A 22,155-nucleotide genomic window follows, 5' to 3' on the forward strand; every position below is an offset into this window, starting at 1 on the left:
TTCATTATTTGTCTCTAAAACCAAAATAAATAAATAAATAATAAATAATGATTAGTTTATTCAGTTTTTGATTTTTTGTTTAAATGAATAATGGAAAAAACTGATAACGACCATTTCTCTTTACTGTGACTGTGATGCCGGACTGAACCAGGACTGAACCAGGACTGAACCAGGACTGAACCAGGACTGAACCAGGACTGAACCAGGACTGAACCAGGACTAAACCAGGACTGAACCAGGACTGAACCAGGACTGAACCAGGAACCAGGACTGAACCAGGACTGAACCAGGACTAAACCAGGACTGAACCAGGACTGAACCAGGACTGAACCAGGACTAAACCAGGACTGAACCAGGACTGAACCAGGACTAAACCAGGACTAAACCAGGACTGAAACCAGGACTAAACCAGGACTGAAACCAGGACTGAACCAGGACTGAACCAGGACTAAACCAGGACTGAACCAGGAAACCAGGACTAAACCAGGACTGAACCAGGACTGAACCAGGACTGAACCAGGACTGAACCAAGACTAAACCAGGACTGAACCAGGTCTAAACCAGGACTGAACCAGGACTGAACTAGGACTGAACCAGGACTAAACAAGGACTGAACCAGGACTGAACCAGGTCTAAACCAGAACTGAACCAGGACTGAACCAGATCTAAACCAGGACTGAACCAGGACTGAACCAGGACTGAACCAGGACTAAACCAGGACTGAACCAGGACTGAACCAGGACTAAATCAGGACTGAACCAGGACTGAGTGTCGGGACGGGCCTGGAGGTGTGTCCGTGTAGATTGTCGGGTGATCAGGACTGAGCCCGAAACCAGACCGAGACTGAGACCGGGACCAAAACCTGAAATGAGGCTGGGACCAGGACCGAGACCAGGACTATACCAAGACTAGGAATGGGATCGGAACAGAGACTGGGACTGAGATCAATTTAGTCCTGGTTTAGTCATGGTTCAGTCCTGGTTCAGTCCTGATTCAGTCCTGGTTTAGTCCTGGTTTTTGTCCTGGTTTTAGTCCTGGTTTTTGTCCTGGTTTTTGTCCTGGTTTTTGTCCTGGTTTTTGTCATGGTTTTAGTCCTGGTTTAGCCCAAAATGTGAAAACAGGAAAATACCTCCATGTAATCCATTTATTTCAACAAAGTAACTGTAATCCAATTACCACTCACTGAAACAGTAACTGTAACTGAATACAGTTACTCATCATTTGTACTCTGATTACTTAACTCCGGTACATGTAATCTGTTACTCCCCGAACACTGTGTATGTATATATGTGTGTGTGTGTGTTTTTCATTAAATAACACACAGAAAACATACAAATAATGCTATTTATTTTTTAAAGAAACATTAATAGTTATAGTCACTTTATCCCATAACAAATAAATCCATTCACATTTAAATAAATTCAGCCATGAGTCCGAGAATCGTTCTTTTCATCGATCCAGGTTCAAAATCAAGACCAAATCCCAGAATCCAGAAACTCTCGACAAACCTCAGACAAATCACACGGGAAATTCTTCAAAGATCCAAAGAGAAACCAGTCTGCGTGACCTCTGCGTGACCTCTGCGTGACCTCCGCGTGACCTCTGAACTTTGTCTGTGTTTGTAGTCCATCACAAGTCTTTGTCATAAGCCACTGCGTTTTTAGTCCAGATCGTTTGAGTTTTGCAGAGTTCGGATCTTTGTGCAGCGGCGGACATGTTTGTAGTCTTTATTCTGGAGGCCACTCAGAGCAGACATGTTTGTAGTCCTTACTTGAGAAGCCATTGGTTCACTGTGAAAAGAAAACAAAAAAACAAAACAGGGACATGTGATTAGGAAAACGGCACCAAATAATGTCGCAGAAAATGTTTAGTTATTCAAATGTGTAGTTTAAAAAGGTAAAGCGTCAAACAAAACCAGGTGCAGAGTTCAGAGTCTTAAATGTCAGCGCAAATAAACAAAACTGACTGTATTTTTTCACTTTTTTTTTCAGAAAGTGGCGCCATTGTTCAACCCCGAAGATGTGAATGTTAACAGGAATTTTTCAGCCGCAATTATCGGGCTCCATTCATGATTTCTTAGAAAATATTTGTAACTTTTATTTTAAGAAGCTGCAGAGAAAACGGAAAACACAGATCCAGATTCAGCGGCGTGTTTTTAAAGGATGTTGTAGACCGGGACTGAGACCGGGACTAAGACGAGGACTGAGACCCAGAACAGGACCAGGAATGAGATCGGGACTGAGACCAGGACTGAGACCGGGACTGAGACCAGGACTGAGGCTGGGACCCGACCAGAACTGAGACCCGGAACAGAACCAGGAATGAGATCGGGACTGAGGCTGGGACCAGACCAGGAGAGACTGGGACTAGACCTGAACTGAGGCTGGGAATAGGACCAGGAATGAGACCCAAATTGAGACCAGGACCAGACCAGACTGAGGCCGGGACCAGACCTTGATTGAGACCGTGATTGAGACCAAGACGGAGACCAAGACTGAGACCCAGAACAGGACCAGGAATGAGACCGGGATTGAGACCGTGACCAGACCGGGACTGAGGCCAGGACCAAACCAGAACTGAGACCGGGACTGAGACCGGGAACAAGACCAGGAATGAGACCGGGACTGAGACCGTGATTGAGACCAGGACTGAGACCAGGACTGAGGCCAGGACCAGACCAGAACTGAGACCAGGACCGAGACCGGGAACAGGACCAGGAATGAGACCCGAATTGAGACCAGGACCAGACCAGACTGAGGCCGGGACCAGACCGTGATTAAGACCAAGACTGAGACCAAGACTGAGACCCAGAACAGGACCAGGAATGAGACCGGGACTGAGACCGTGACCAGACCGGGACTGAGGCCAGGACCAAACCAGAACTGAGACTAGGACTGAAACCGGGAACAGGAATGAGACCCGAACCGAGACTGGGACCAGACCATGATTGAGACCGGGACTGTGGCCAGGACCAGACCAGAACTGAGACCAGGATTGTGACTGGGAGCAGGACCAGGAATGAGACCGGGACTGAGACCGTGACCAGACCGGGACTGAGACCAGGACTGAGACTGGGACCAGACCAGAACTGAGACCCGGAACAGGACCAGGAATGAGATCGGGACTGAGACCGTGACCAGACCTGGACGGAGGCCGGGACCCGACCAGGACCAGACCGTGATTGAGACCCAGAACAGGACCAGGAATGAGACCAGGACTGAGACCAGGACTGAGACCGTGACCAGACCGGGACTGAGACCGGGACTGAGATCGGGAACAGGACCAGGAATGAGACCCGAACTGAGACCAGTACCAGATGAGGACCAGACCGTGATTGAGACCGGGACTGAGACTGGGACTGAGGCCAGGACCAGATCAGAACTGAGACCAAGACTGAGACCCAGAACAGAACAGGAATGAGACCCGAACTGAGACTGGGACCAGACCGGGACTGAAAATGGTTTAGTCCTGTTTTAGTCCTGGTTCAGTCCTGCATCACAGTTTAAGTCACAGAAATGGGAAACAGTCATTATCCGTTTTTTCCGTTTTTCATTTAAACACAAAATCTAAAACTGAAAAAACAAATCATTATCCGTTTTTTCATTTTGGTTTTCGAGACAAATTATGAAGAAAATAGTTGTTTCTTTCTTTTTCTTATTTTTAATTTTATATTGAAAAACAAATGAACGAACGATAAACAGATTCAGGCTGTTTTACGGCTTCAGATTCAAAATGTCCAAACTCTCATCAACACACTGAGGGAATATTTAAACTTCCAACTTAGGCCTGTCGTCTTTTATATCACGTTTTGTCGGCGGCGGCGGAGGCGGCGTGGGTGTGGGCGCGTGGAGCCGGGTGCGCTCTGGTCGTGGGGGTGACAGGGTGACGAGGGTGACGAGGGTGACGAGGGTGCGGGGGCGTTGAGTCCACTGAGGTGACCATAACAGTGGCCCATATGGAGATCAGTGAGGCGGTATAAATATACAAAGTCTGTTCGACCAAATGAACCTCATGCTCTATGAAACTCCTCAGAAATGTCATGTTTTTAAAATAAATGATGCAAGTTATAATCCTGGAGGAATTAGAACGTTTTGGTTACATTAGGGTGAGGGTTTGTGCCTTCGTTAATGTTGGTACTAGTTTGCATAACTGTAAACGAAAACAAAATGTCCTTACTTTAAAAAAATAAAAAATAAAAAAATAAATTCTCATTGTAGTTTATTTCGCACGATCATAAACGATAAACTTTTACGGCTTCGTTAACATTATTATTAGTTTGTAAAACCATAAACGAAAAACCAATAATCCTTACTTTATATATATTATATTTATTTATTTATTTTCTCATCGTAGTTTATTTCACACAATCATAAACGATAAACCTTTTTTTTTTTTTTGCGTTCATTAGCATTATTATTAGTTTGTACGACCATAAACGAAAAACAAATAATTATTATATCTTTTCATTTACACTGTTGTTTGTTTTGCATGATCATAAACGATAACATTTCGTCCCTTTGTTAACACTATTATTAGTTTGTACGACCATAAACGGGAGGAAAATATATGTAATACATGTATATATATGTATGTGTATAAAACTAGAATTGATAAAAAAAAAAAAAAAAGAAGTTTTGGTTACATTATCAGAGTACCGTATTTTTCGGACTATAAAGTGCACCGGATTCTAAAACGCAATATCAATAATGTTGAATACATGCATCAAGAGTCTCGGACTTCCGGTCATCACACAATTCATACTGTGAAGGATTTTCCGACAAAGTGAGCATCAAACCGACATGTTTGTTTTCCCAGTGGGATGCGTCTATTGACAAAGTCGATCTTTTCAAGTCTTTTGAACCATATCACTTTTGTTTCTGGTTCTGATATTGTCATATTTTAGTTTTGGGATTCGGACATCGTAATTGTGTGGTTGTTGGATCCTAACAGCGGAAAACGTCTCGAGAAATTTGTTTGCGAACGGGAATCAGATGTGTGTGACTACAAACCTCTTTTCAAACTGTTTCTCTTCCCAACGGAATTGAAAAATAGTGAAAGGTGAAGGCGATGGGCAGGATGATCCACAGGAAGGACCAAAAAGGAAACATTTGGCTGCCTAAATCATCGCTAGTTTGCAGTTGAACATTTTGTATGTGGAGCGCCACATAAAACAGCCTGAATCTGTTTATCGTTTGTTTATTTGTTTTTCAATATAAAACTAAAAATAAGAACATTAAATGAAATGAATGAAAAAACAGACAGTGATTTGTTTTTTCGGTTTTAGATTTTGTGTTTAAATGAATAATGGAAAAACGGATAACGGCCGTTTACGTGACTTAAACTGTGATGTCGGACTGAACCAGAACTAGACCGTTTTAAGTCCTGGTCAGGTCCCAGTCTCAGTCCTAGTCTCAGTCCCGGTTTGGTCCTCGTCTGGTCCCAGTCTCAGTCCTGGTCTGGTCCTGGTCTCAGTCCTGGTCTGGTCACGGTCTCAGTCCCAGTCTTAATCACGGTCTGGTCCGTGACTCAGTCCCGGTCTCAGTCCTAGTCTCAGTCCCGGTCTGGTCCCGGTCTCAGTCCTAGTCTCAGTCTTGGTCTGGTCCTGGTCTCAGTCTCGGACTCAGTCCCGGTTTGGTCCTGGTCTGGTCCCAGTCTCAGTCCCGGTCTCAATCACAGTCTGGTCCCAGTCTCAGTCCCAGTCTCAGTCTTGGTCTGGTCCTGGTCTGGTCCTGGTCTCAGTCCCGGTCTCAATCACGGTCTGGTCCCGGTCTCAGTCCTGGTCTGGTCGCGGTCTCAGTCCCGGTCTCAGTCCCAGTCTCAGTCCCGGTCTCAGTCCCGGTCTCAATCACAGTCTGGTCCCAGTCTCAGTCCGGGTCTGGTTCCGGTCTCAGTCCCAGTCTCAGTCTTGGTCTGGTCCTGGTCTCAGTCCCAGTCTCAGTCCGGTCTCAATCACAGTCTGGTCCCAGTCTCAGTCCGGGTCTGGTTCCGGTCTCAGTCCCAGTCTCAGTCTTGGTCTGGTCCTGGTCTCAGTCCCGGTCTCAATCACAGTCTGGTCCCGGTCTCAGTGGTCTAATCACAGTCTGGTCTCAGTCTCAGTCCGGTCTGGTTCCGGTCTCAGTCCCGGTCTCAGTCCCGGTCTGGTCTCAGTCCCGGCCTCAATCACGGTCTGGTTCTGGTGTAATCCCGGACCTGTTTTAGTCCTGGTCCGGTCCGGCACAGAAAATGATCGTTATCCATTTTTTTCCATTTTTTATTTAAACACAAAACCGAAAAAACGAATCATTATCCGTTTTTTCATTTTGGTTTCGGAGACAAATAACGAACAAATAATAGTTGTTTTTTTCCGTTTCTTATTTTTGGTTTTACATTGAAAAACAAATAAACGAATGACACACGGACTGAAGTGTTTACGGCCTAATAAACGTTCCTAATTTCCCACCATTCTCAAACCCGTGGACTAGGATCTGAATGGGACCTGAAGTATAAAGAGTAACATGGTGTGGGGTTCGTTTCTCTCGTCTCTTTTTCTCTCTTTTTCTTTTTCTTCTCCGTATATTTGTATGACATCGAGGAGCCCGGCGCTGTCAGACTAAACCCACACTGCGCCAAACCGCCTGGACGGCTCCTCGTTTCCTTCGCCTCTAATTGGATCTTTCTATAATAAATGAGCGCAGTCTTTCATGACGCGCTTCTGTTGTAGGCCAGATGAGGAAAGTTTCTGCCAAACTAAATGAGATTCCACTGAACTGTCACAGCGCCGGACATGTGCGAGAACAGAGCCACGAGAACCGACTAGGGTGTTAACGACAAGCCAACTAGAGTGTGAATGAAAACGCAGCTACCGTGTTAACTAAAACAGCTAGTGTGTAACAAGAAACAACTAGGATGTTAAATAAAAACAGCCACTGTGCTACCTAAAAAGTAACTAGGGTGTTCACTAAAATAAACTAGGGTGTTAACTAAAACAACGAGGGTGTTAAGTAAAACAGCTAGTGTGTTAACTAAAAACAACTAGAGTGTTAACTAAAACTAGCTAGTGTGTAACAAGAAACAACTAGGATGTTAAATAAAAACAGCCACTGTTTTAAGTTAAGTTAAAAGCTACTAGTGTGTTAACAAAAACAACTAGAGTGTTAACTAAAAGACAACTAGGGTGTTAACTAAAAGCAACTAGGGTGTTAACTAAAAGACAGCTAGAGTGTTAACTAAAAACAACTAGTGTGTTAACTAAAAAGCAACTAGGTGTTAACTAAAAGACAGCTAGAGTGTTAACTAAAAACAACTAGTGTGTTAACTAAAAAGCAAGTAGTGTGTTAACAAAAGCAACTAGTTTGTAACAAGAAACAACTAGGATGTTAAATAAAAACAGCCACGGTGCTACCTAAAAAGTAACTAGGGTGTTCACTAAAATAAACTAGGGTGTTAACTAAAACAACCAGGGTGCCAAGTAAAACAGCTAGTGTGTTAACCAAAAACAACTACGGTGTTAAATAAAACAGCTAGTGTGTAACAAGAAACAACTAGGATGTTAAATAAAAACAGCCACTGTTTTAAGTTAAGTTAAAAGCTACTAGTGTGTTAACAAAAACAACTAGAGTGTTAACTAAAAGCAACTAGGGTGTTAACTAAAAGACAGCTAGAGTGTTAACTAAAAACAACTAGTGTGTAACAAGAAACAACTAGGATGTTAACTAAAAACAGCCACTGTTTTAAGTTAAGTTAAAAGCTACTAGTGTGTTAACAAAAACAACTAGAGTGTTAACTAAACGACAACTAGGGTGTTAACTAAAAGCAACTATGGTGTTAACTAAAAAGCAACTACTCTGTGTTAACTAAAAAGCTACTAGTGTGTTAAGAAAAGCAACTAGTGTGTAACAAGAAACAACTAGGATGTTAAATAAAAACAGCCACGGTGCTACCTAAAAAGTAACTAGGGTCTTCACTAAAATAAACTAGGGTGTTAACTAAAACAACCAGGGTGCCAAGTAAAACAGCTAGTGTGTTAACCAAAAACAACTACGGTGTTAACTAAAACAGCTAGTGTGTAACAAGAAACAACTAGGATGTTAAATAAAACAGCCACTGTTTTAAGTTAAGTTAAAAGCTACTAGTGTGTTAACAAAAACAACTAGAGTGTTAACTAAAAGACAACTAGGGTGTTAACTAAAAGCAACTAGGGTGTTAACTAAAAGACAGCTAGAGTGTTAACTAAAAACAACTAGTGTGTTAACTAAAAAGCAACTACTCTGTGTTAACTAAAAAGCAAGTAGTGTGTTAACAAAAGCAACTAGTGTGTAACAAGAAACAACTAGGATGTTAAATAAAAACAGCCACTGTGCTACCTAAAAAGTAACTAGGGTGTTCACAAAAATAAACTAGGGTGTTAACTAAAACAACGAGGGTGTTAAGTAAAACAGCTAGTGTGTTAACCAAAAACAACTACAGTGTTAAATAAAACAGCTAGTGTGTAACAAGAAACAACTAGGATGTTAAATAAAAACAGCCACTGTTTTAAGTTAAGTTAAAAGCTACTAGTGTGTTAACAAAAACAACTAGAGTGTTAACAAAAACACAACTAGGGTGTTAACTAAAAGCAACTAGGGTGTTAACTAAAAGACAGCTAGAGTGTTAACTAAAAACAACTAGTGTGTTAACTAAAAAGCAACTACTCTGTGTTAACTAAAAAGCTACTAGTGTGTTAACAAAAGCAACTAGTGTGTAACAAGAAACAACTAGGATGTTAAATAAAAACAGCCACTGTGCTACCTAAAAAGTAACTAGGGTGTTCACAAAAATAAACTAGGGTGTTAACTAAAACAACGAGGGTGTTAAGTAAAACAGGTAGTGTGTTAACCAAAAAAACAACTAGAGTGTTAACTAAAAGTGGCTAGGGTGTTAACTAAAAAGCTACTAGAGTGTTAACAAAAAAACAACTAGGGTGTTAACTAAAAAGCTGCTAGAGTGTTTTATCTAGTGTGTGAACTGAAAACCAGGTAGTGTGTAACTAAAAACAACTAGTGTGTTAACTAAAAACAGCTAGTGTGTTAACTAAAACGCAACTAGTGTGTGAACTAAAAGCAACTAGTGTGTTAACTAAAAAACAACTAGGGTGTAACAAAAAAAGAAAAACTAGTGTGTTAACTAAAAAACAGCTAGTGTGTTAACTAAAAGCAACTAGGGTGTTAACTAAAACAGCTAGTGTGTAACAAGAAACAACTAGGATGTTAAATAAAAACAGCCACTGTGCTACCTAAAAAGTAACTAGGGTGTTCACTAAAATAAACTAGGGTGTTAACTAAAACAACGAGGGTGTTAAGTAAAACAGCTAGTGTGTTAACTAAAAAGCTACTAGAGTGTTAACAAAAAGAACTAGAGTGTTAACTAAAAGACATCTAGGGTGTTAACTAAACCAACTAGTGTGTTACCTAAAAAGCAACTAGAGTGTGTTAACTAAAAATCTACTAGTGTGTTAACTAAAAGACAGCTAGGGTGTTAACTAAAAACAACCAGTGTTTTAAGTAAAACAGCTAGTGTGTTAACCAAAAAACAAGTAGGGTGTTAACTAAAAGCAACTAGGGTGTTAACTAAAAGGCAACTAGGGTGTTAACAAAAAGAGCTAGGGTGTTAACTAAAAGACAGCTAGGGTGTTAACTAAAAACAACCAGTGTGTTTAAGTAAAACAGCTAGTGTGTTAACCAAAAAACAACTAGGGTGTTAACTAAAAGCAACTAGTGTGTTAACTAAAAAGCAACTAGTGTGTTAACTAAAAAGCTACTAGTGTGTTAACAAAAAGAGCTAGGGTGTTAACTAAAAGACAGCTAGGGTGTTAACTAAAAACAACCAGTGTGTTAAGTAAAACAGCTAGTGTGTTAACCAAAAAACAACTAGGGTGTTAACTAAAAGCAACTAGGGTGTTAACTAAAAGGCAACTAGGGTGTTAACTAAACCAACTAGTGTGTTAACTAAAAAGCAACTAGTGTGTTAACAAAAATAACTAGGGTGTTAACTAAAAGACAGCTAGAGTGTTAACTAAAAGCTACTACTGTGTTAACTCAAAGCAACTAGTGTGTTAACTAAAAGGCAACTAGGGTGTTAACTAAAGAGCAACTAGGGTGTTAACTAAAAGCAACTATGGTGTTAACTAAAAGGCAGCTAGGGTGTTAACTAAAAAGCAACTAGGGTGTTAACTAAACAACTAGAGTGTGAACCAAAGCAGCTATTGTCTTAACTAAAAAGTAACTAACGTGTTAACTAAAACAGCTAGTGTGTAACAAGAAACAACTAGGGTGTTAACTAAAACAGCCACTGTGGTACCTAAAAGCAACTAGGGTGTTAACTAAAATGCAACTGGTGTGTTCGCTAAAAAGTCAACTAGAGTGTTAACAAAAAAATAACTAGGGTGTTAATTAAAAACAGCTAACGTGTTTTATCTAGTGTGTGAACTGAAAACCAGCTAGTGTGTTAACTAAAAAGCAACTACTGTGTAAACTAAAAAAACAACTAGTGTGTTTACTAAAAATCAACTAGGGTGTTAAATAAAAGCAGCTAGAGTGTTAACTAAAAAGCACTAATATGTAACTAAAAAGCAACTAGTGTGTTAACCAAACCAACTAGGGTGTTAACTAAAAGCAACTAGTATGTAACAAAAAAAACTGCTAGTGTGTTAACTGAAAACAGCTAGTGTGTAACAAAAAACAACTAGTGTGTTAACTAAAAACAGCTAGTATGTAAGAAAAAAACAGCTAGTGTGTGAACTAAAAAACAACTAGTGTGTTAACTACAAAGCAACTAGTGTGTTAACTAAAAACAGCTAGTGTGTAACAAAAAAACAACTAGCGTGTTAACTAAAAAACAGCTACGGCGTCACTAAAATCAGCTAGGGTGTTAAATATAAACAGCTAATGTGTTAACAAAAAACAGCTAGGGTGTTAACTAGAAAGCAACTACTGTGTAAACTAAAAAAAACAACTAGTGTGTTAAATAAAAGCAGCTACAGTGTTAACTAAAAAGCACTAATATGTAACTAAAAAGCAACTAGTGTGTTAACCAAACCAACTAGGGTGTTAACTAAAAACAGCTAGTGTGTAACAAAAAACAACTAGTGTGTTAACTAAAAATCAGCTAGGGTGTTAACTATAAACAGCTAATGTGCTAACTAAAAACAGCTAGGGTGTTAACTAAAGAGCAACAAGAGCAAGTAGAATCTTTATGCTGCGATCACACACTGTAGTCCTCGGCTGCTCGGGATTGTGGGATATGGAGTCAGGATGTAGACCTCTTTGAGTTCTTGTGCTTTAACCTCGGAAAGACGGGATTTTGATGTCATTAATAATAAAAATCCTGATGGAAAAAGAAACTCTTGAAGAAGTTGAACGAGTCCAGTCATGTGACCAGGAGCAGGGCCCAAATGTAGACCAATTGTGTCTCCGTATGTGCCCAGTGAAGCTGCCGATATAAATTCAGTTTGAATAAACCACACGCCCTTCAAAACTTCTCATATTTGTTTATTTATGAGAAATAATGTTGAAAAAAATATAAAAATATAAAGAGAATAACTCAACTAAAGGACTAAACCAGACATGAACGAGGACAGAAACCAGGACTAAATCAGGTCTAAACCAGGTCTAAACCAGGAATAAACCAGGTCGAAATCAGGACTAAACCAAGACCAAACCAGGTCTAAACCAGGTCTAAACCAGCACTAAACCAGGTCTAAACCAGGTCTGAACCAAGACCAAACCAGGTCTAAACCAGGTCTAAACCAGGACTAAATCAGGTCTAAACCAGGTCTGAACCAGGACTAGGTCTAAACAAGAAATGAACCAGGTCTAAATCAGGACTAAACCAAGACCAAACCAGGTCTAAACCAGAGCTGAACCAGGACTAACCCAGGTCTAAACCAGGTCTAAATCAGGACTAAACCAGGTCTAAACCAGAACTGAACCAGGACTGAATCAGGGCTAAACTAAGACTAAACCAGAACTGAACCAGGACTAAACCAGGACTGAACCAGGACTAAACCAGGTCTAAACCAGGTCTAAACCAGGTCTAAACCAGGACTAAACCAGGACTAAACCAGGACTAAACCAGGTCTAAACCAGGTCTAAACCAGGACTAAACCAGGTCTAAACCAGGACTAAACCAGGTCTAAACCAGGACTAAACCAGAATTGAACCAGGACTAAATCAGGTCCATGTCTAAACCAGAACTAAACCAGGACTAAACCAGGTCTAAACAAGAACTGAACCAGGACAAAACCAAGGTCTAAGCCAGGACTAAACCAGGTCTAAACTAGGTCTAAACCAGGTCTAAACCAGGTCTAAACCAGGACTAAACCAGGACTAAACCAGGACTAAACCAGGTCTAAACCAGATCTAAACCAGGACTAAACCAGGTCTAAACCAGGACTAAACCAGGACTAAACCAGGTCTAAACCAGGACTAAACCAGAATTGAACCAGGACTAAATCAGGTCCATGTCTAAACCAGAACTAAACCAGGACTAAACCAGGTCTAAACAAGAACTGAACCAGGACAAAACCAAGGTCTAAGCCAGGACTAAATCAGGTCTAAGCCAGGAACTAAATCAAGTCTAAACCAGGACTAAACCAAGACTAAACCAGGTCTAAATCAGAACTGAACCAGGTCTAAACCAGGTCTAGGTCTAAACCAGAACTGAACCAGGTCTAAACCAGGTCTGGGGCGTCGGTTCGCTCGCGGTCACCCGACGGTCTACACGGGCGCATCTCCGGGCCCGTCCCGACACTCGGAACCGAAACGATGATTTTAGCGAATTTGCATGAAGAAAAACGAAAAACCCACCACTTCAATCCAGGTTAAAAATGGTTTGTGACGCGCATTACTGACATTTGTACCGAGTAAAATATTAAAAATGTTTCCGCTCTAATTCCGAACATTACTGCGTTACAGCAAAAAGTGACACATTACAGTAATTTTTTGTTACTTTTACAACACTTTACTCCCAGCACTGTTTATAACCATCTCGAAGTAGACTGCTGTGGAAGTGGGAACAGGCACAGATTGGACTGGGCTCATGGAATTCAGAACAGCGACAGAGTTCCCATGAAGCCTAAAATTGAACGGGAGCGCTGCTGATGAACAGATAGACGCCCGTATTGGATTAAAATTCTGTTGCCATTTTTACTGCCTTTGCTGTAAAAAAAAAAAAAAAAAGTCCTGGTCCTTGTTTTTTTTCCCCGTCCAAATAAAACAAAATAACAAAAAAAATAAAACTTACAATCATGCACAAATTTGAATTTTTGATTGCATCATAAGAGTAACACTATTCTAAAACGGCAGAATTTTGTGTACAAGTGCTCCTGATTGCGTTCGGGATTTATTTAAAAACATTTCTTATGATTTTCAGTTAAGAAAACATTTTGGGAATATCAAAAGTGGTCGTATCAAGGCCTTAAACGTCTTATATTCCACAACATTGCCTCTTGTGAGCTTTAAGCCGTGTTAGAATATTATAATCATCTCAAAAACAGACCTGGAGTTGAGTTTTGTTTCATTCACACATCCACTATTATTATTCGTCTGTCGACTTCCAAATAGCTCGCCGAGGGATTTCAGAATTACACCATTGCGCTGAATAACAACAATTTGGTTAATTATATGCCTTATATATGTTATTATATAAGTTAATTATATTTCCATTGTACGTGTATCATTCTGAAGCCCAACTTTGTGCACTAATAAATGGACGATGGTTTATGTTTTATAGACGTCTAAAGCTACGTTCAGACGCCACACACATCATAGGTAGATTTAAAAATATAGCGATAAAACTCTTGAAACAACAAGAAAACACACTGGCTTTACCGCAAAGATGTGCTGCCTACATGTGAGGGCGTGGTCTGTCCTTTTATGGTGAGGTGGAGGTGTGAGGGGGCGTGGTCTGTCCTTTTATGGTGAGGTGGAGGTGTGAGGGGGCGTGGTCTGTCCTTTTATGGTGAGGTGGAGGTGTGAGAGGGCGTGGTCTGTCCTTTTATGGTGAGGTGATAGTGTGAGGGGGCGTGGTCTGTCCTTTTATGGTGAGGTGGAGGTGTGGAGAGGGCGTGGCCTGTCCTTTTATGGTGAGGTGGAGGTGTGAGGGGGCGTGGTCTGTCCTTTTATGGTGAGGTGGAGGTGTGAGGGGGCGTGGTCTGTCCTTTTATGGTGAGGTGGAGGTGGGACTCCTATGCAGTTTTTTTTATAAATGAGGCCCCTGGTCTGGACCAGGACTAGTCCTGCTCTAGTCCTGGTCCGGTCCTGGTCCGGTCCTGGTCCGGTCCTGGTTTAGTCCTGGGCCGGTACTACTCTAGTCCTGGTCGAGTCCTGGTCCGGTCCTGGTCTAGTCCTGATCCGCTCCTGGTTTAGTCCTGGTCCGGTCTTACTTTAGTCCTGGTCCGGTCCTACTCTAGTCCTGGTCGAGTCCTGGTCCGGTCCTGCTCTAGTCCTAGTCCAGTCCTGCTCTAGTCCTGGTCTAGTCCTGGTCCTGCCCCGTCCAGTCCTGGTCTAGTCCTGGTCTACTCCTGGTCTAGTCCTGGTCCTGCCCCGTCCAGTCCTGGTCTAGTCCTGGTTTAGTCCTGGTCCGGTTCTGGTTTAGTTCTGATGATCTCCGGTTTGAGATCATAAAACAGACCCTTTAAATACAAATTTGTACGAACGTTTTTAACGAAACAGACTCTTTCCAAATCTTTTCGCGAGTCCAATCCCAACCCAGACCACAGTAACCGAATATCTTCACTGATTAATACATTTCTCTTATTATTATTATGGATTATGAGAACCTTGGACTGGCACGGCTCGTATTTGAATATTGTACTCCCTAATTAGAGACCGAGGACCGCTCCTGTGGTCTGAGAAAGAATGGCTGATTATCTCTGCTTTTCTCTTTGGAATTGTAGGTTTTTGGAAAGCCCACACCGAGCGCAGGTTTAAAATTATCCTCAGACCGGAGTCATTATTATTCATGAGAGCAAAGATGGAGGACACAGGGAGCTGGCAAAAACACACTTCTAGCAACATCGCCGTTTTCGCTCTACCAATACTAAATTATTTACGTTAAAAATTGTTACACCCGTATCTTTCTCCAGCTGAATTATGAATGAAACTATAGCCCAAGTTTCTATAAGATGTACTTGATTGTAAGCGCTGCAGGTTAAGCTTGTGGTCTTTTTGGGTTTTTTTTTTTTTTTTGCGTGTGTCCAAGGCTGAGCTGATCATTTGGAGTTAATGTAATTCGGTCGGGGAGTGAAAAATGAAAGTGAAGCTTCTAATTAATGGGAGTCCGTGCATGCGCAATTAGTTCAAGTATGAGTTATTAATCACGAAAACTTGGAGAGAGAGAACGCCGACGGGTGGAAATGTTGCAATCGCTCACAAAGCTTCCGTCAGAACGTGTTGATTTTGAAAACTGGAAAAGAAAGAGACGCGGGGTTTTGACGTGTGGAGATTGAGGCTTGATCGCTGGGGAAGGGGGGGGGGCTGCTGCATGTGCGTCTACGGCGGAGTGTTAGGGAGGGTTCGTTTTTAGATGGTCGGAAAAAAATACTACGTGGATTTAAGGAAAACGTTTTCAGGAGCCTGCGATCAATTTGAGTTTTCACGGTCCTGTTTAGGCGTTTTCAATAAAAACGGTGCACGGTGAACTCTGATTTTATGTGTGAGAGATTTGTTTAAGCGCACAAATCACCTCTGTTTTAGTTCGGTCTAAGGCTGCGTTCAGACCGCAGCCTGAAGTGACCCAAATCCGATTTTTTTCATCCCTATGCTCCTGTATCTGATCTTTTAATGACGACCCAGTTCACTTGGATATGTGCTCCTAAAACTGATACATATCCGATGTTTTGACATACGACTAGGGCTGTTGCAATAACCGCAAAAATGAATCACTGCGGTGCATGTTGGGCCACCGCGATCACCGCACATGACCAGCGTGACCCGACCCAGAGTCTGCACGGGTCCATATTTTTGGAGACCCACACCCGCCCGGACCCGTTAACATTCCAACCGTTACCGCCCGTGCCCGTGATAAACCGGGACTAACCCAGGACTAAGGTGTGCCCGCGTAGACCGTCTGGTGACCGCAGGTGAAAGGACCGGCACAGAGCTCCGCGCCGCACGGAGGTAAACGCAGTCGTCACCCAATCGCACTTTGTGGACACCTGCTCCGCGTGCTCGTGGTTCTCTCTCTCTCTTAAGTCCGCGGGTACCCGACTCTGACCCGAGCTGCCACATTGAGAGCCTGAGAGAGATGCAGTGGCACTTGTTCCAAAGCCAAATGTTACTTCTCCCGCTTCACACGCTATATCCACGCGACAACCAAGGTGCATGTGCATTTGCGACACAAACTCATCATCGGAGAGTGTTTTCTTGTAACTCCAGGGGAGGTGGGCGTGGGGTGGAGTATCATCGCATACCACGCTGTTGGGCTGCTGTACCACACCGCAGTAGAAATTCCCTAACCGCAACAGTCCTACATGCGGCGTCAGTCTGAACGGTCAGGTCACGTTCATCCCACCTACACGTCAGGCTCGGAGTCTTGTCAATGGAGGGAAAGCGAAGTTAGAGAGTTTATTAATATTTGGGGTGATCGCTGTGTTCAGGCTGAATTGGAGGAGTCTTATCAGGTGGTTTTTGAAATGATGCCAAAGAAATGTCCGAGCGCGGCTACAGGCGATGCTGGCTCCAATGTGCAACAAGCGCAACCAGAGATATAAACCTGGTCCCCATGAGGCATCGGTGGAGTCAGTTCATCACCACAGAAGCAGTTTATGAGGAGCCCAGCCCATATCACATGATCGTTATATCCACAATGTAATGTGTGTATCTGTACAGGCCCATGAACATTTGTGTGATGTTGGTCACACACGAGAATGTCTGTGTTTACTAGTGTGTAATGAAAATGTAATTTTTCATGAGTTGTGTGTCTGTTCGTTGTGTGACTGTAGATCAGTGTGTTGTGTATCACCAGAAAAACAAGAAATTGAAATTATTTTCGTTCCATTTTGAATATTAACGACATACACTGAAAGAGAAAAGAACTGTTGTAATTAGTGATTATCTCGAAAACTATTAATATTTTACTATACAAATGCATAGAATTATAAATAGATAATAATCTTTCTGAGATTTTGAGATCACTCCCGTCGCTCGAGCTCCATCCTTCACAGAGTTTTGCCCAAAAACATTTTTGAGCTTGGTTACCTTGACCTTCAAATGACCTTGACTAGTTTCAACCTGTAACATCCAGTGTGCCCGGTTATGTGTGTGCCAACTTGTGTTATGATTGGGTGAATATTTTAGGCAGCAGATGGTTCAGAAATTGCCGATCCTTTATAATGCCGTGACCTTTCAATTGACCCGTGTGACCTCAAATGACCTCAGATCATCATCAAACTTTTTTTTTTTTTTTTGCAGCATCGGACATGAGGGCTTGACCCACGTACCAAATTTAGTGACCATTGGTCCATAAATGGCAGAATTATCGCAGGTGGACAGACACACAGACACATAGGGTCAATACAAAACCTGGTCAAACCTTCGGGGACCAGGTAATGAAAAATAAAGAGCCTGCGAGCCAAATATAAGGAGTTTAAGGACTCAAACAAACGAAGTGGCCATGGACGTGTAACGAAGAACTGGACTCGCTGTGTGTGATGTCGTTGTGTCCTCCAATGCGCATGCAGGACACTTTTGGGGCGTTTAATGCTCACACTGGAGATCACGTACAAGTCACATTTAATGAAAATTGTGAACCACCTCACAGAAAAATTGGATTTCACAAAAAAGTCCGAATTGAGAATCAAGCCCTGCAGTCTGAACGTAGCCTTAGTCAGTTTTTTTTTTAATGCTCAGACTGTGTTAAATCAAAGCTCGGGTTAAAGTCTAACAAACCCTCAGACAGAACCATGCCCCCAGTTAGCATCACACTCCCAGGGAATACTGATGATGACCTCGTCGGCAAGCGTATCAATATAACATGTGATTTGAGCGAATGTCGATACCGCGAGGCCGAGTGATATTGACATCTTCATGGAGGTTTTCTTCGCTCATTAAAAGGTTTCAGGCAGACGATGGTTTTCAGTTGCCATAGCGATAACGTCATTCCAATCTAAATATTTATTTTGTTTGAAAGTGGAAAGATTTGTTTCATGTGGATACTCCTAGACATTACAGAGATAAGAACCATAAACCAGGTCAACAAATCTGCATCTGACACTTCAACTGCAAATTCTACCATCAATTTCTGATCTGTCTCCAGCTTCGTTTGATCTACAATGTTCAAATTATCCTATTATGTTATAGAGTCTATTCAAAGTTCTTCTATTGAGGGCGCAGGGCTCGGTTGTAGGGACATACTGTACCTCTGTACTGGGGGCGCAGGGCTCAGTTTTGGGGACTTGGTTGTTGGGCTCGGTTGTTGAGGCTCGGTTGTTGGGGAGTTGGGGTTGGGGACTCACCTCTGTACTGGAGGCGCAGGGTCGGATGTTGGGGCTCGGTTGTTGGGGCTCAGTTGTAGGGGCTCAGAGGTGTCACCTCTGTACTGGGGGCACAGGACTCGTTGTTGGGGCTTGGGTTGTGGGGGCTCGGGTGTAGGGTCTCACCTCTGTACTGGGGGTGCAGGGGGTTGTGGGGCTCGTTGTTGTTGGGGCTCAGTTGTTGGGGCTCGGTTGTGGTTGGGGCTCAGTTTGTTGGGCTCAGTTGTTGGGTCTCACCTGTTTACTGGAAACGCAGGGCTCAGTTGTGGGGGCTCGGGTGTAGGGTCTCACCTTTATACTGGGGGTGCAGGACCCGGTTGTGGGGGCTCGGTTGTTTGGACTTGGTTATTGGGGACTTGGTTGTTGGGGGCTCGGTTGTTGGGACAGGTTGTGGGGCTCAGTTGTGGGGGTTCGGTTGTTGGGTCTCACCTCTGTACTAAGGGCGCAGGGCCCGGTTGTGGGGGCTCAGTTGTGGGGGGGTTTTTTGGGGACTCACCTCTGTACTGGGGGCTCGGTTGTGGGGATTCGGTTGTTGGGGCTGGGTTGTTGGGGTTTGTGGGGGCTCGGTTGTGGGGGTTCGGTTGGGGGCTCGGGTGTTGGGGCTCGGTTGTTGGGGCTCGGTTTGTTGGGGCTCGGTTTTTGTGTTGGGGCTCGGTTGTTGGGGTTCGGTTGTTGGGCTGGGTTGTTGGGTTCGGTTGTTGGGGCTGGTTGTTGGGGCTCGGTTGTGGGGATTCGGTTTGTTGGGTCTCACCTCTGTACTGAGGGCACAGGGCTCGGTTGGGGCTCGGTTGTTGGGCCTCAGTTGTTGGGGGTCGTTCGTGGGATTCGTTTGTTGGGGCTGGGTTGTTGGGGCTCAGTTGTTGGGGCTCGGTTGTGGGGGTTCGGTTGTTGGGTCTCACCTCTGTACTGGGGGCGCAGGGCTCGGTTGTTGGGGCAGTCCCGTCCCTGCTTGCTGAAGTTGATGTTGGTGCGGATGCAGCGCTGGAGCAGGGGCTGGGTGGGCCGGGTGTTGTCGCTCATGCTGGAGAAGATCTTGTACGGCTCATTCTGGCTCAGCAGACGCAGGGAGTGCATCTGGAACAAACAGAAAATCTAGAGTCAGGACCGGAAGACAAGATCTAGACATTTTCATTTAACAAAATACGTATCACTCACATATTACAGCTAATGTTTTTAACCTTATCTGAACAGCTTAATCCACTGCATAAAACAAGTAGACTGAGGCATCGTCGGATTCTTTACGTGCAAAAACAGGTGCTTCTCCAGGACGAGCATTAAAAACAAGATCAGCCTCTTTCTGTCACAGCTCCAGAATGTGTCACACGAGGTTTAAGCCCTGATGAAGACGTATAGATGGAAACGAGCTGGCGTCACATTTGTACGAACAAAGGACTTTTATTTTTGTAATCAGTGCACCTTGGGCATTTTATTCAGGCTGTGTGACGTACATTGAGCCATGACAAAAAGAGACTGATCTCCATGTTAATCCACTGCAGATTTGGGCTAGTGGACTATAATCCCCAGTGTGATGCATGATGTGTGATGTGGCTGTTAAGAACTGTGGTGTCCTTGTTATTACAATATTTAAATACACTTTTTTTACACAATAATTTCAGTTATAATAAAACAAAAATGTACATTGTTCAAATGACTAGTTATTAGTCAAAATAAAAACTTAATTTTGGACTTATTTAACAGAACCATTTTTAAAAACAGCATTTAAATCAGATGAGAACTTTCAATATTTATACTTTCCAGTGACTGGGGGTGTTTTACATGTATCTCTATGGTGGAATGTTCAGCAATTACCATGGAGACACAATGCACACATTAGAAAATACTGTCAGAAATACAATATGTATTTAAAGAATTCATTTTCAGGAGCCTGTGGTCAATATGAGCGTTCATGGTCGTGTTTAAGAGTTTGATTTCCAACCAAAAGGTGAGAGCGATTAACTGTGATTGTGTGAGAGACTTAACTATGGAAGCCCATAAATCCAACAGCAAATAAAAAATAAAAGCTTCACAGAAAGTCATAATTACGGGTTTAAAACTCATAATTACAAGCTTTAAAGTCATAATTACAAGCTTTAAAGTCATAAGTACGAGCTTTAAAGTCATAATTACGACTTTAAAAGTCATAATTATGAGTTTTATAGTCGACTCTGAATCTGCCTTTGCCATCCAAGCACACGGGCATGTTCCTGCAAAAGTCTTCTTCCATGAGATTAGGACGGCTTCCACATTCTCCACAGCCCCATTTAACTTGTGAATGTTGTAAAAAGACAAAAGAGAGAGATATTCACACAAATCCCACACGACTACATGCAAAGTGTTCATCTATGTGACTCTGTCTGTGGAGCTGGTTTAGTCCAAATGGGGGATGAAGCACCTTTTGGCTCGGCAGAGCGCCTGGTCTCCTGGCCCTGGATGGGAATTGATGAGCTTTGCCGTGCACTTGGCACAGGCTACTTCAGGTCGCTCAGTGATGAAAACATGTGCTCATAGCAAATAATTTTGATATAGTGTGAAGAGAATCATTAAAATAACTTCACATTTTTCCTTGCAACCTTGGGTTTATACATGACTTTTCCAGGAAGATGCCAGCCCACGTGCTTGCATGGCAGGAGTAGGTTCAGAATCAACTTTGAAAGCTCCTAATTATGACTTTTAAACTCTTAATTATGTCTTTAAAACTTGTAATTGTGACTTTTAATCTCGTAATAATGATTTTAAAACTCATAATTATGTCTTTAAAACTCGTAATTATGACTTTAAAACTCATAATTGTAACTTTAAAACTCGCAAATATGACTTTAAAACTTGTAATAATGACTTTTAATCTTGTCATTATAATTTCAAAACTATAATTATGACTTTAAAACTATAATTTTGGCTTTAAAACTTGTAATTATGGAGTTAAAAAAGAGACTTTACAAATCGTAATTATGACTTTCTCTGAGGCTTTCAGTTTTTATTTACTGGCGGAAACTGGCTTCCATATTTAACAGCACAATATTGCAATATTGATATTTTTTAAGATTTACGGTGCAGCCCTATTGATAGGAAAGAAACAAACAGGTAAGTAAGTGCATATTTGGTTGTAAAAAAGCTGTATAAACTCCCATATCACTCCCTCAGCTCCACACACTGCTCCCCGTGCTGTCTGGAGACCTCTTTTCCATGCTGTCTAGTACCTCTTTTTCTTTCCAATCAAATATTTAGTGGCTAATAAAAAGTTTGGTCGACCGATTTCACTTTACAACAGCGGCGTTTTGTGTGCACAGAATTGACTTTGATCCATTACGTACACTTTCACTGTGTCACTTTAAAAGAGCTCGGGCATTCGGGTACCGATCGTGGAGAGAAAAATGATGGTTCAAAACTGCGAGCATGTGTCTGTGTGTCTGAAAGACGGATTTACTGCGCGATCGGGTCAGAGATGTCATCATTAACGTGCGCATGACAGATTAGACTTCCTCCTTTCACTAAAACTTACTTACCATTATTATATTTCAGATTTGACTAATATCCTTGCCTAGTTTTTTCCACTTTTTAACTTTGGTGGTTTACAATTTCTCTTCTTGGTTGGACACATTCAATATACAGTTTGACCACAGACCTGGGAGCAACAGTCGCTCTCCACCCCCTTCCAAATAACTCGCCAA

At 42.5% G+C, this 22,155-nt stretch overlaps 1 protein-coding gene across 1 annotated transcript in view; it reads right to left on the bottom strand.

Annotated features, from left to right (window-relative positions):
- Nucleotides 1–1,703: 1,703 nt before the first annotated feature.
- Nucleotides 1,704–22,155, bottom strand: part of LOC110168961 (carbonic anhydrase-related protein 10-like) — a 108,194-nt gene continuing 87,742 nt past the window's right edge. Inside the window, exons 7-8 of the mRNA XM_055152553.1 lie at nt 19,387–19,561; nt 1,704–1,790 (exon numbers count right to left, since the gene is read on the bottom strand). Coding sequence (XP_055008528.1) covers nt 1,768–1,790; nt 19,387–19,561 — 198 coding nt within the window. The 3' untranslated portion in view covers nt 1,704–1,767. The remainder of the gene's footprint in view (nt 1,791–19,386; nt 19,562–22,155) is intronic.

Source organism: Boleophthalmus pectinirostris, unplaced genomic scaffold, assembly GCF_026225935.1.
Source record: "Boleophthalmus pectinirostris isolate CB_2022bp ecotype Guang Dong unplaced genomic scaffold, ASM2622593v1 HiC_scaffold_17, whole genome shotgun sequence".
Classification (NCBI taxonomy): domain Eukaryota; kingdom Metazoa; phylum Chordata; class Actinopteri; order Gobiiformes; family Gobiidae; genus Boleophthalmus; species Boleophthalmus pectinirostris.